The 13,868-nt window shown below is 40.8% G+C and overlaps 1 protein-coding gene across 1 annotated transcript; it reads right to left on the reverse strand.

The window, feature by feature from the left end:
• Positions 1-6,153: 6,153 nt before the first annotated feature.
• Positions 6,154-10,430, reverse strand: chia.1 (chitinase, acidic.1). The gene is made up of 12 exons (XM_029682116.2): positions 10,382-10,430; positions 9,540-9,607; positions 9,337-9,366; positions 8,851-9,055; positions 8,693-8,749; positions 8,173-8,338; positions 7,874-7,998; positions 7,578-7,701; positions 7,252-7,434; positions 6,945-7,061; positions 6,706-6,832; positions 6,154-6,550 (listed from the first exon to the last, which is right to left on the reverse strand). The coding sequence occupies exons 2-12, from the start codon at positions 9,562-9,564 to the stop codon at positions 6,342-6,344; spliced, it is 1,368 nt and encodes a 455-aa protein (XP_029537976.1). The 5' UTR covers positions 9,565-9,607; positions 10,382-10,430; the 3' UTR covers positions 6,154-6,341.
• Between the last annotated feature and the right edge of the window lie 3,438 nt (positions 10,431-13,868).

Below are 13,868 nucleotides of genomic sequence, written 5' to 3' on the forward strand. Positions count from 1 at the left end.
TTAATCCCCTCTCATTCGCCCCCACTTCACAGTAGAATCCTCAAACAAGGTTCTAAAGACTGGTGACATCTATTGGAAGCCTTAGGAAGTGCAATATGAACCCATAGACACTGTATATTCGATAGGCAATGAGTTGAAAAACTACAATTCCCACTTCCTGGTGGATTTTTTTCTCAGGTTTTCGCCTGCCATATGAGTTCTGTTATACTCACAGACATCATTCAAACAGTTTTAGAAACTTCAGAGTGTTTCATGTCCAAATATACTAATAATATACATATATTAGCAACTGGGCCTGAGTAGCAAGCAGTTTATTTCGGGGCACCTTATTCATCCAAGCTAGTCAATACTGCCCCCCAGTCCCAAAGAAGTTAACAAACGTGGCATTGTTCAATGCCAGAAGGATAGATCCTGACTGTATTGCCGCTCGAGTAAAGCCACCATTCGTTTGTGTAGCAAAACCTTTCTGTATTTTAGAGCCCTGGAAAAGGCTGTGAGAAACCTAGCTTGTTCTATTTCAGGTTCGGGTGTTTCTACAAAATAATTGGAGGAATCAAGAAGGTTGGCCGCTTCACATAACATCACGTCGTCTACCTCTGAAATGTAATTTAAAACTTTGAAATCATCCGGTTTCTGTGTTTTATTCGGGATGTCCTGTGCGCCGAAATCCTCCGCGTGCTCTCGTTGTGTATGGTCTTCTATGCCGTTATACGCCGGGGAGGAGTCTGAAAGAAAATAATACATACAATATAATATAGATTATATATAGATATAGTACTATATATTAACAATACGTAATTAAATTACCTCAGCTTTTTTGAGAGGGCTGTTCTGACAAATCGCGGAAACCGGGGGCTCTAGACTTTTTTCACCAAGCATTCCAGATTCTGCCGGGCATGTCTCATTATTTGTCATTGTTTTAACATATTCAATCATAAAAATGTATAAATAATAATAAAATATGTATAACTAATAAAATATATATATAATGGCTTCCTTGTAGCGCTGTTTTTTCAAGCAGTAAGTTGCCGTCCCAGTAACACTTTTCGGGCTGGGGTAATTCTGCGCAATGCACTTGCGCCTGAGTTATGCGTTGCTTGTTTGGGTCTGGAATATGGAGCGAGCGGTTGGAGGTTCCTGGGGGAGTTGATGTGACAGTTAAAGCCTCGGTTCTTGGTGTGTTTGAATAAACATTCCTACAGGAGGAATAGCATATATGTCATCGTCTCCGCCGTAGTCGTTCAGTCCATAATGCAGCCGTGATCCTTCTTTGCGGTCTGTCAGCTGTTAACACAAAAATAGCTTTTAATATAGGGTGCATACTTTTTGTTTTTAAATGTATAAATATTCTTATGGATTTTATTATTGGACTTACGTCGAAAATAGTGTGATGGGGACTGGCTGCACTCGTTTTGCTCCGCTGAATCCACTTCTAATGAACGCTGTTCCAAATCATTTATTCCCCGGAGCAACTGGGTAAAGGATTGATATCCTGTGAAAACTTCACAGTTGAATCCTCAGGTTGGAATATGTAAGCCATATGTCCATCACTCGAATCCAAAACTCCTTTAAAACATTCAGGGGCCTCATATAAAATGTCCTCGATGCTTTTATCATTGGGTTTGTGACAAGAGACGCATAGCACCCCGTGAATTTAGGTGACATAATTTTCTGTTTAATGTTCTGGGTTTTATTTTTAAAATCTTGTTTAGTGTTCTGGGGCCGCATGTGTTGTTCTGGGCCTTATTTATAATGTGTCTGCCGCCAACACAATTCCCCCCCACCCCCCCGGACATTCCTGCTTCATAGACAACAACCCTAAGGGCAATAAAATAGGGTGGGTGTGGGGCCATCCTCTTTGAAATGTTCAAACACATCCCCCCCAGTTCAACCAGGTCCCTACACATCAATCATCATGACAACTTCAAAGGAATAGATGCAATATAGCCATAAAATAGCACACACTCTAACACATGACAACAGGAACAGGATGCACTTATATTGGCATAACCACGTGACACCTTCCTGCCAGGATGTCCTGACTTGATGCCCATATTTGGGCATGTACGCGTCATCCGGACAAAGGGTCATAAATCAGACATTTGACGCGCGCCGTCTACTTTATTCTCTCTCACACTGTCGTGCACATCGATCAAGAGTATCCCAAACATGCTCAATGGGTAACATGTCTGGTGAGTATGTAGACCATGGCGGAACTGGGACATTTTCAGCTTCCAGTAATTGGGTACAGATCCTGGTAACATGGGGCAGTACATTATCATGCTGAAACATGAGGTCATGACGGTGGATGAAAGGCATGATAATGGGCCTCAGGATCTCATCATGGTATCTCTTTGCAATCAAATTGCCATCGATAAAATGCAATTGTGTTCATTGTCCGTAGATTATGTCTGCCCATAACATAACCCTACTGACTACATGGGGCACTCTGTTCACAATGTTGACATCATCAAACCGCTCAACGCCATGATGTCTGCCATCTGCCTGGTACAGTTTAAACCAGGATTTATCCGTGAAAAGCACACTTCTCCAGGATGCCAGTGGCGTCGGTTACGACGCCAAACTGCAATGAGGTCAAGGCTCTGGTGAGGATTTCGAGCACACACATGAGCTTCCTTGAGACGGTGTCTGACAGTTTGTGCAGAAATTCTTCACTTCTGCAAACTCACAGTTTCATCAGCTGTCTGGGTGGCTGGTCTCAGACAATCCCACAGGTTAAGAAGCCAGATGAGGAGGTCCTGGGCTGGACATTCCTGCAGTCAGCATGCCAATTGCACGCTCCCTTAAAACTTGAGACAGTTGTGGCATTGTGCTGTGTGACAAAACTGCATATTTTAGTGGCCTTCTATTGTGCCCAGAACAAAGGTGCACCTGTGTAATGATCATACTGTTTAATATGCCACACCTGTCAGGTAGGCGGATTATCTTGGCAAAGGAGTAATGCTTACTAACAGGGATGTAAACAAATTTGTGGCCAAAATAAATAGGCTTTAAGTGTGTATGGAAAATGTTTGGGATATTTTACTTCAGCTCATTAAACCAACACTTTACATGTTGTATATCTATTTTAGTTCAGTATAAGTTTTAGACTGAAAATTAACGGCAAGATTTGCAGACTGAAAATTGACGGCAATAAGCCCAATACAGTGCATTCCAAACACTTGACTTTTTCCACATTTTGTTATGTTACAGCCTTATTTTAAAATTGATTAAATAAAATGTTTTACTCATTGATCTACACACATTAACCCATAATGACACAGCAAAAATAGGTTTTAGAATTTTTAGCAAATTTATGAAAAATTAAAACAGAAATACCTTACATGAGTATTCACACCCTTTGCTTTGAGACTCAAAATTGAGCTCAAGTGCATCCTGTTTCCATTGCTCATCGTTGAGATGTTTCTACAACTTGATTGGAGTCCACCCGTGGTAAATTCAATTGATTGACTGCGTGGCCATGCACGCTTCCAAAAATATTATTAAGGACAACAACCACCCGAGCAAATGCCTGTTTACCCCGCTATCATCCAGAAGGCGAGGTTGCAACAAAGCTGGGTACAGGTGCAACAAAGCTGGGACCGAGAGACTGAAAACAGCTTCTATGTCAAGGCCCCAGACTGTTAAACAGCCATCACTAATATAGAGAGGCTGCTGCCAACATACAGACTCAAATCTCTGGCCACTTTAATAAATGGACTTAATAAAGATATCACTAGTCACTTTAATAAATGGACTTAATAAAGATATCACTAGTCACTTTAATAAATGGACATAATAAAGATATCACTAGTCACTTTAATAAATGGACATAATAAAGATATCACTAGTCACTTTAATAAATGGACATAATAAAGATATCACTAGTCACTTTAATAAATGGACATAATAAAGATATCACTAGTCACTTTAATAAATGGACTTAATAAAGATATCACTAGTCACTTTAAATAACGCCAAGTGACAAAATGTTTTTTTTTGCACTGTAAACTGCCTAGTGGTTAGAGCGTTGGGCCAGTAACCGAAAGGTTGCTGGATTGAATCCCCGAGCTGACATAGTAAAAATCTGTTGTTCTGTCCCTGACCAAGGCAGTTAACCCACTGTTCATTGGGTAGGCAGTCATTATAAATAAGAATGTGTTCTTAACTGACTTGCCCCCACAAAAAATGCTTCAGCCTTCTATATTCCAGTTGAAACAGGTCTGTAAAACACTAACCATTAGTTAGCTACCATAAATTGTTTCTAGGACCACTTGAATCCTGTAAACAGGAATGGTGCTATATGTGTGGAGACAACAGAGAATTCTCAGCCCAGAGCTAAGTCTAATAATAATGCAACACTTTGGACAACAGCATGGAGTTTATTACTCTCCTGATAGCCATTATCTGAGGTTAAGTGTTGCCAGTCTAACCCATACACTATGGTGGGACTGCTAGACCTGGATGTTTACCAGAAAACATGATAAACTACTCCTGTAATGGTTGTCTTGGGTGGAAGAAGGATCGGACCAAATCGCAGCGTGGTAAGTGTTCATGATGATTTATTCCAAACGAACTGAACACTGAATAACAAAACAATAAACGATGTGAACAAAACGAAAACCGAAACAGTACCGTGTGGCCCAAACACTCAAATGGAAACAAACACCCACAATCCAAAAGTGAAACCCAGGCTACCTAAGTATGATTCTCAATCAGAGACAACTAACGACACCTGCCTCTGATTGAGAACAGGGAACAAAACAAAAATAGAGAACAAAAACCCAACATAGAAAAACAAACAGACTGCCAACCCCAACTCACGCCCTCACCATACTAAAACAAAGAATAAAATAACAAAACTATGGTCAGAACGTGACAACTCCCATGGTTATAGACTGCTCTACCTGGATGTTTACCAGAAAACATGATAAAGCACTCCCATGGTTATAGACTGCTCTACCTGGATGTTTACCAGAAAACATGATAAACCACTCCCATGGTTATAGACTGCTCTACCTGGATGTTTACCAGAAGACATGATAAACCACTCCCATGGTTGTAGACTGCTCTACCTGGATGTTTACTAGAAGACATGATAAACCACTCCCATGGTTGTAGACTGCTCTACCTGGATGTTTACCAGAAGACATGATAAACCACTTCCATGGTTATAGACTGCTCTACCTGGATGTTTACCAGAAAACATGATAAACCACTCCCATGGTTATAGACTGCTCTACCTGGATGTTTACCAGAAAACATGATAAACCACTCCCATGGTTGTAGACTGCTCTACCTGGATGTTTACCAGAAGACATGATAAACCACTCCCATGGTTATAGACTGCTCTACCTGGATGTTTACCAGAAAACATGATAAACCACTCCCATGGTTATAGACTGCTCTACCTGGATGTTTACCAGAAAACATGATAAACCACTCCCATGGTTATAGACTGCTCTACCTGGATGTTTACCAGAAAACATGATAAACCACCATGGGAGTGGTTTATCATGTTTTCTGGTAAACATCCAGGTTTGTAGGAAGGAAAATATAAAATGTTGCTTTATTTTTCAGTCCCCGATATTAACTTAGAAATGACTTGGTAAACTGGTAATAATATAACATTGGCTGTTATGTATAATATTGTGTGAGATGACACAAGGTAACCCCCTAACTTTGGGAAGTTCTTTGAGACCAAGAGAAAATTGCTAAACTATAGTAATGTTATTGATTATGACGCATTCTTATATGTTTGTGGTTATATTTGCAGAGAGGAGAGAGACCATTGACTAAATGCTTGATATATGCATTGTAGCTCTTTCCTGCAGTCAAACGAATCCAGGCTATATCACAACCGGCCGTGATTGGGAGTCCCATAGTGCGGCGCAAAATTGGACCAGCATCGTCCGGGTTTGGCTTGTGTAGGCGGTCATTGTAAATAAGAATTTGTTCATAAGCGACTTGCCTAGTTAAATAAAGGTTACATTTAAACAAATGTTAAAACATTTAAAATGACCAGATTGCCTTCTAGTGGCCTCATGGGTGGAACGTTGTTAATATTTTTCATAATTTCATAATCAATATACAGGATTGGAAAAAAACTCAGAAAATCCTGTGATTCTATGTCAAAAAAATTATACATTCACATTATATGTTTATTTTTTTATTGAGGAAGATTGTAGCCAGGCAAACAAGAAAGGACAAAATTAATTAATAATATATTTATTTTCATGACTAAGTTGCTAAGGTAGGTTATTGCCGTAACAGCATGTTGTCATTGAAGGTTGTTATGGCATTCTAACTAATTAGTCCTACAGTACATAGCTAGCAGTAATTCAGGGCCAGTTGCAGCACTTGCAGGCATCAACATAGACCAGGCCGGGCTGGCATTTGTGCAGGTAGGTGTTGCCACGGAAACACTGGAAGTAGGTGGTGTTGTCGAAGATGTTGACGTACAGGCCGTCTGGGCGTCCAGAGCAGAAGCTGAGGATGGGGTCTGGGGTGGTGGTGGGTGCCTGAGTGGTGGTGGGCTTGGGGGCGAAGCCTGGGAGAGGGTGGGAGAAAGGGAAGGAGGTATGGAGAAAGGGAGGAGAGTTTGAGATGATATATAGACCTACATACTGTATAGCTTTACTGTACTTGACATAGAGGTTTGTAAAGTCAACTGAATTCAATTGAACTGAATGTAAGTTCATTTACCCAGAGAGTTGCGGAGGTGGTTGACGAGAGGGAAGGGGCCATCAGCACAGAAAGCACCACTGAAGTCATCCATGTCCAGGGTCCACACAGAGGCTCCTCCCAGGTTCTTGGTCTTCAGCCACTGGACCTGATGAAGCAAAGAAGACACAGACAGATGTGCTAACATGGACATGGCTTTAGAGATAAATCAGTTGATTGCATGATTGATTGATATTGACTCAGATGTTCCTGGCATGTACCTTGGCAGCGTAGCTCTCCTTGCTGTCGTAGCCCACCCAGGAACTGCCTTTAACGGCGTAGGGGACCTTCTGCTCATCAATCCATTCGATAGTGGCACCGGAGGTGAAGGAGCAGACCTGGGAGGAGTGAAACATTCAGTTAGATAATGACAAACAAACAGATAAACAAACAAACTACACAAAATGGCGTATAGTGTTTTGAGATTCGTGGCCTGTGTGCTTTGAGTAAAAAAAAGAATATATATATATATATATTATATAGATCAGATGTATGATCATGAACATAGTTATTAAAGTTTTAGCGCACCTCGTAGTAGGACCAGTATCCTGCGTCCCGGGTGTAAGGGCCAGCGTCAGCCGGGCCGTTTGTGGGGGCTCCCAGGCCAGTGTTGGAGGTGGTGAGACGGTAGGTACGGCCGTAGGTGGGGAAACCCATCAGCAGCTTCTCAGCGGGAGCACCGTTGTCCAGCCAGTAGGTGATGGCAGAGTCCTAACACATAGGGACAGGTGGTTAAGACAAGGGAGCTACAATGGAGGACATCTATACCAATATTTCCTATATTTACATAATTTCTTCACAAGTTTCCTGGTGAAAAACTTGGTGTAGATGTTAAAAAAGAAAGTGTGTCTTACGACATTGAAGTGGTAGTGTGTCCCCGAGTCATGGCTGCTGCGGAACAGTGGGCTATTGTGTCCTGTGGCTCTCTCCCAGTGTCCGTGGAAGTCATAGGTCATCACGTTGATGAAGTCCAGAGAGCTGCAGAGACATGAATAGACAGGGGAATGAAGTATATAAAGTGTGTTTGTTTGAAAAGGAGAGCGAGGGAGAGAGATAAAAAAGAGAAAGAGAGAAAACAGAGACTTCAATTTATATCAAAGACTTATATCAGCTGAGTGGGTTTCTCCCAGACCCATGCTGTCTACAGTACCTGGCGATCTGGGCCACCTCGTAGCTGGAGTTGATAGTGGGCTGAAGAGCAGCCACGTTGGCAGACAGGAGCAACTGGGTCAGCCTGGTGTCTTTAGCGTCATTCTCAAAGGCCTTCTGCAGCTCCTGTTAAGCCATACATAGACATTAGGTACAGAAAATAGTCAAAACTATATGGCCCTTCAGGCTGAGCTGGATAGACAGAGCTACAACGATAACAAGCCACAGAAAATGACAGAAACACATTGAAAAATAAAGCTGCAAATAACCGTCAGTAAAAAAGTTTATGTGCAAGCTTACTCTGACGAGCTTGGTGAATCTCTCCCTGTCTCCATCGGGGCTGCCGTTTTGAGTGGGGAACTCCCAGGCCAGGTTGAGACCGTCAAAGCCATGGGAACGCAGGTAGCTGATTGCAGACTTGATGAAGGCCTGGCGGCCCTCAGGCTTGGACACCATGCCGATGAATCTAGAGGGGTGGAGGGAGACAATGTAAACCGTTTCTCTGGTCCTGAGTCTATTGATGTGCAGAAGTAGGGAAATTGAAAACACTATGATAAAACACTATGATAAAACACTATGATTAAACACTATGATAAAACACAATGATTAAACCTGATAAAAAAAAGGAGTGGAATGGGAAACAATAAAAACCTGCACCATTGAAATGGACTTTTTTAGATGCTGGGTACAAAAACACAAATCTGTTTAATGTGGTGTAGTGGAAAGAAGTGAAAGTTAAATTTTATCTTATCAAAAACCATGCTTTTGGAGAGCTGTGAAATCGCAATAAAATACTGTGAAGAACCAATAAGAGACTTACGGGCTAAGTCCATTGACTGTGCCTCCGACAGACAGCAGAGTCTTCATCATTGGGTTACTGCAGATCAGAGAGGTAAGATGAGGAGTCAAACCTAGTGTTCACCATGGAATTATTAACTAAGGCCCAACTCTCACTGATGTCAACCCAGAGTCACTCACACATTCTTCAGGTGGTTGAGGCTCGTGTAGAGGGTCTCGTCATTCCACTCGATAGGGGCGACCTGGTTGAAGCTGTTGATGGTGGCCAGGGCGTAGATCACGTGGGTGCAGAGAAATGGGTCGATGTTCTCGGGGGTGAACTTTCCAGTGGTTGGGCGATACTGGGACCAGTTGGTCATGTGACACACCAGTTTGGTGGAGGCAGCTGAAGGTAGAAGAGGAAATCTATCCAGAGACTGAATTTCACATTGACCCTTTGGGGTGCTCTAAAATAATGGGTTGGATTATTTTACTTTATGGGATTCCTAATTTTAAATGCTTATGTAGGATGCATGAATTTGAGTAGGATTACCGAGCCTCAGAGGTGTAATTGGGGCTCAGATAAGGAGATTTAAACCACAGAATTAGATTGAACACAATCTTAATCTCTATGGTTTAAAAATGTCAATTGAGAAATGTAAAAAAGTTGATGAGGGAAACACTTACCAATCTGCAACATCAGCAGAAGGCCCAGACCTGAGGAAAGATTACTGAGTTAACAGAGTAGACACTAGGGACTCGTTTGCCAGTGGGTCATGTTGAAGAATAAGATGAGGATGATGATAATGATAAGGAGGATGATGATAACGACAAGGACGATGGGGATGATGATAGTGATGGTAATGACTGAAGACGGCATAGGCATGTACCTGCAAGCACAGTAAGTCTGGCCATTGTGTTGTAAAACTAAAGTATGTTTTCCTTAGAAACAATGTACCTGAAAGAAAGGATAGATTATTAAAATAAATGAATACATACAAATAAACAAACAAATGTCTTAATAAATACATTCTTAAATATAAATATATAACGAAATCGTATAATCATGCAATTATAACATTTTATACATGAAATACTTTTTAAAAGCAGAGTGCAATTCTGTTGTTATGTTGTTCATTCAGGTCAACCAAGTTTGTAAATATTAGATATCACAAAGTATTGGATAGTGTTTGTATTTCACAATCTCTAACATTTAGTAACCCATGTAACTATTGTTCTTGATTAGCTGGATATTAAACAAAATCACATTCATGTATACCCAGACCTAGGTGAAACGTATAAACACTTTCAAATACTTGAAGTGCACTTCACATACTGTAACTTGACTGGTATAATGGAACCAATTAAAAAGTCCCCAAAAATGTAGTTTTGAAAAACATTTTGAAACGTTTGAAATGTAACCTTTATTTACGCCCTGGCCACCATAACCAAAAGGGTCAACTCCACCCACCCTGCAGTGTATTCAATCATGTATTTGAACCAAGTCTGATCTAAGCATACACACACTTATATCCATTGTTAACAAAACTAAATCTTTTCAAATGCTATTCACACGTTAATTAATAAACACACTGTTATCACCATGTCATGCATGATAAGTAAGTTGCAACATAGCGGTGATATTACATATGAAATTACAAGCTATGTTACATACATTAATATAACATTACATATTACATACAACACATGAATATGGATGTGATCGTATTACCTTTCTCCACCAGTGACAGAGGGCGAGTTTCTAGCTGTGCTTTGTTCTTGCTTATTTATACTTTTCACTTTCCTTAATAATAATTGGTATCAAAGTGCAAGTGATAAGTTTCCCGGCTATTCTGGGTAGTGGGAGATTGACTGATTAGGGGAGACCGGAGTTGGCTGTCACACTTTTTACTCTTGTGTATTTCTCAGCGCTAGTATATCTTACAAGACTCTTTTAAGCCTTAATAGAAATACCAAGGCCTTGGGTTGACATACAGTAGGGACCCTTTCTATCCTCATATCGTATTCCAACGTTGAGCTAAAAGCCATCCAACACATGCTCCATTCTGGGGTTGGTTGTCACAGTTTTTGCTAGTTGCTTATTCCTTTTGTAACAGGAACTACAGTCTTAGAAATAGCCAAGCCTTTCTTTGATCGAAAAATATTCCCAACAAAATTCTGCATTTTATGCCGTGAGAGCAACATATGACATTTTGAGTAAATTTGTTTGTGTATGCATGTCTTTGCATACACATGTGTACGTGTGTGTATTTCACAGTGTATGGATGGTGTATACCATGTGTATATTCTGTACATACGACTAATAAAAACGTGAAACATGTCATGCTGACATGAATTGACCAGATGGATGAGATCTTTCAAATAATTGACATATTTGAATATTACACAGCAATCTCTAGATTGGTAATAATAAGGACTGTGACAACCAACCCTTGAGACAATCAACCCAGGTCCCACCTCCCTAATAGATGAAATGACGCACACTAGGTAAAATGGCAAGTATTTAGGGGCTATTCATCCTGATATGTCACAACTGACATTATAAAGCAATCTTTGATCATGCTACATCATCCATGCAAATTCAACAGTGATAAGGGAATAAAAAACACAGTGGAACAGGAACGTTTTAAATACAACCCCAAGGTGTTTATTTAGTCACATTTACAAGTGCCATCCCCCCTTCACATTTCCATTCAATCACAGATTTAGATTGGCCAAACGGTATCCTAACATGTCAACATTTCAGCCCGACCAGCTGACAGGCAAGCACATCCTAGCAGAGAGGTTGCCCTTTTTAACCACTGATACAGGGACAGTGTTTTCACCCCCCTAATGCTTCAGGTTAGTATTAGGGGGAGAGTAACTGATCCTAGATCTGTGGTTACAGGCAACATCTACTTTGAGCACCATCATAGCTTCCACCATGAAGTGAGAGATGAACCGACCAATCAGACTTCCTGAAGTTGACACAACATTCCAACAGTTTTTGGACATGATGTCACCTTAGTATTACAGAGATATCTGATGGTAGTTTTAAATATGAAAAGCGTTGCGTTAACAAAAACATTTACACACACACACACAAATGAATATGCTAGCATTACGTACATAACCAAAAGGGCAACAACAGTCCATGGCTGAGGCAACCTTCCCGATTGGGGTGGAATAAGTAAGGGCAGATCACGTGTACTTGTGCATCTTCTCAGACCTATACCAGTGCTGGGTGAGGAAGGAACAACACTACCCACCAAACAGTAGGCTCTGAGTTGTGAGCTAAGTGTGTGCTAACAACTGTACTCTACCAGCACAGTACAGTACAGTATAGTATCTACAGACCGATGATAAGTGAGATCCAGTGTACAAATACATTGAGTGTATAAAACATTAGGAATATCTGCTCTTTCCAGACTGACCGGGTGAATCCATGTGAAAGCTATGATACCTTATTGATGTCACTTGTTAAATCAACTCCAATCAGTGTAGATGAAGGGGAGGAGACAGGTTAAAGAAGGATGTTTAAGCCTTGAGACAATGGATTGTGTATGTGTGCCATTCAAATGGTGAATGGGAAAGACCAAAGATTGAAGTACCTTTGAACGGGGTATGGTAGTAGGTGCCAGGCGCACAGGTTTAAGTGTGTCAAGAACTGCAGCACTGCTGGGTTTTACACACTCAACAGTTTCCCGTGTGTATCAAGAATGGTCAACCACCTAAAGGGTATCCAGCCAACTTGACACAACTGTGGGAAGCATTGGAATCAACATGGGCCAGCATCCCTGTGGAACGCTTTCAACACCTTGTAGAGTCCAGCCCCGTCGACTTGAGGCTATTCTGAGGGCAAAAAAAGGGTACAACTCAATATTAGGAAGGTGTTCCTTATGTTTTGTATGCTCAGTCTTTACCATAGTAACTCCTATCCTGTGCTTACGGGAACACAGGCTGCTTTCCCAGTTGGTGGCTGTATCAGTTTATCTTAAACATTATTGAACAGCTAGATGTGATACAGTGTACAGAGCTGAGTGGTCCAGTGGCTTTCAGCATGTCAGGCCTTAGTAACTGTTTGACCCTGCAGAAGCTGCTGAATGAGATATATGTTTGACTATAGTTTGACCGGCATGTTGAAAGAGAGTCAAATTGATGCCCTTGTTCTGCAGTTGTAACGACAGTATTACCATGCATTCATTGTCTTCAACTTCAAAGTGAGAGTTTGTGTTTGTAGTAACTCGTTACTATATTACTATAAGACGTAACAGACAGTCACGTCGTTTCTTTTTTAGCTGCCCTCTTTATTTTAAGGTACAGTGATCAACATACCAAAACAGTTTATAAAACGCAACACTCCCGATCCAATAGAAAATGACCTGAACACTGTCAGGCACAGGATTGGGTGGCTTCACACACTGGAATCAAAACACTACGGGTCTGAAACATCAAAACTGACAGGTGTTGAATACATCAATTTATTATGAAAACAAAATGACTGTCAACACTGGGAACTCTGGGTATAGTGGCGTTGTTGCTGTACTAACAGATTGTCATCAAAATGTCTCATGTCCAGAGTGTGTTTGTATCTCGCTCATTCTGATGTTGACAATCAGTCGATGTCTGTTTAAAACAAACAATAACTTCTATACAGCTTTGGCCCTAAAATGTGAGATGTAGCTTAGCAAACAGCACTGGAAAAAACAAGTGATCCATCATCCAACCATTTGCTCAACAAACCATTTTCAACTCCCAGAACTTTTACAAATAACAAAAAAAGACCCCTTGCAAACCATCAAAGGTATTGTTTGATTCCTACACTCCTGAGATGTTTTGAAATCATAGAATTTACAATTAGTGATGACTAAGAAACCCTGGAATGCCACAGGGCATCTTGGTTAATAGAACTGTTCTACTGCATAGAACAACATGTAGAAGCACAAACGTACTGCTACTGGCCAACCTGCCTTTATATGGTTCAGACCAACAGAAATTGAATAAAATGAGACAACATACAGTAGTTGCCATCTTGTTTCACGTTAAGATGTATCTAACAGTAGTTATATTGAGAACAGACACACTGTGTTGAAAGAGCAGTTTACCATTGAACTTCTTGGCTACGCCCAAAATCAATAGTTCAAGGTATTGTACTGAACATACGTTCCACAGACTTTCTAGGTGCAGGAGTTATCAGATGGGAAAATATAGGAGAAGAC

Source organism: Oncorhynchus nerka, linkage group LG2 (assembly GCF_034236695.1).
Source record: "Oncorhynchus nerka isolate Pitt River linkage group LG2, Oner_Uvic_2.0, whole genome shotgun sequence".
NCBI lineage: Eukaryota > Metazoa > Chordata > Actinopteri > Salmoniformes > Salmonidae > Oncorhynchus > Oncorhynchus nerka.

Coding starts and splice junctions, on each gene's coding strand:
- chia.1 (XM_029682116.2), bottom strand. CDS start 9,564: ATGGCCAGACTTACTGTGCTTGCAG. Junction 8,750..8,850: donor CTCAACCACCTGAAGAATGT/GTGAGTGACTCT, acceptor TCTGATCTGCAG/TAACCCAATGATGAAGACTC. Junction 8,339..8,692: donor ACAGTCAATGGACTTAGCCC/GTAAGTCTCTTA, acceptor CCACCCCTCTAG/ATTCATCGGCATGGTGTCCA.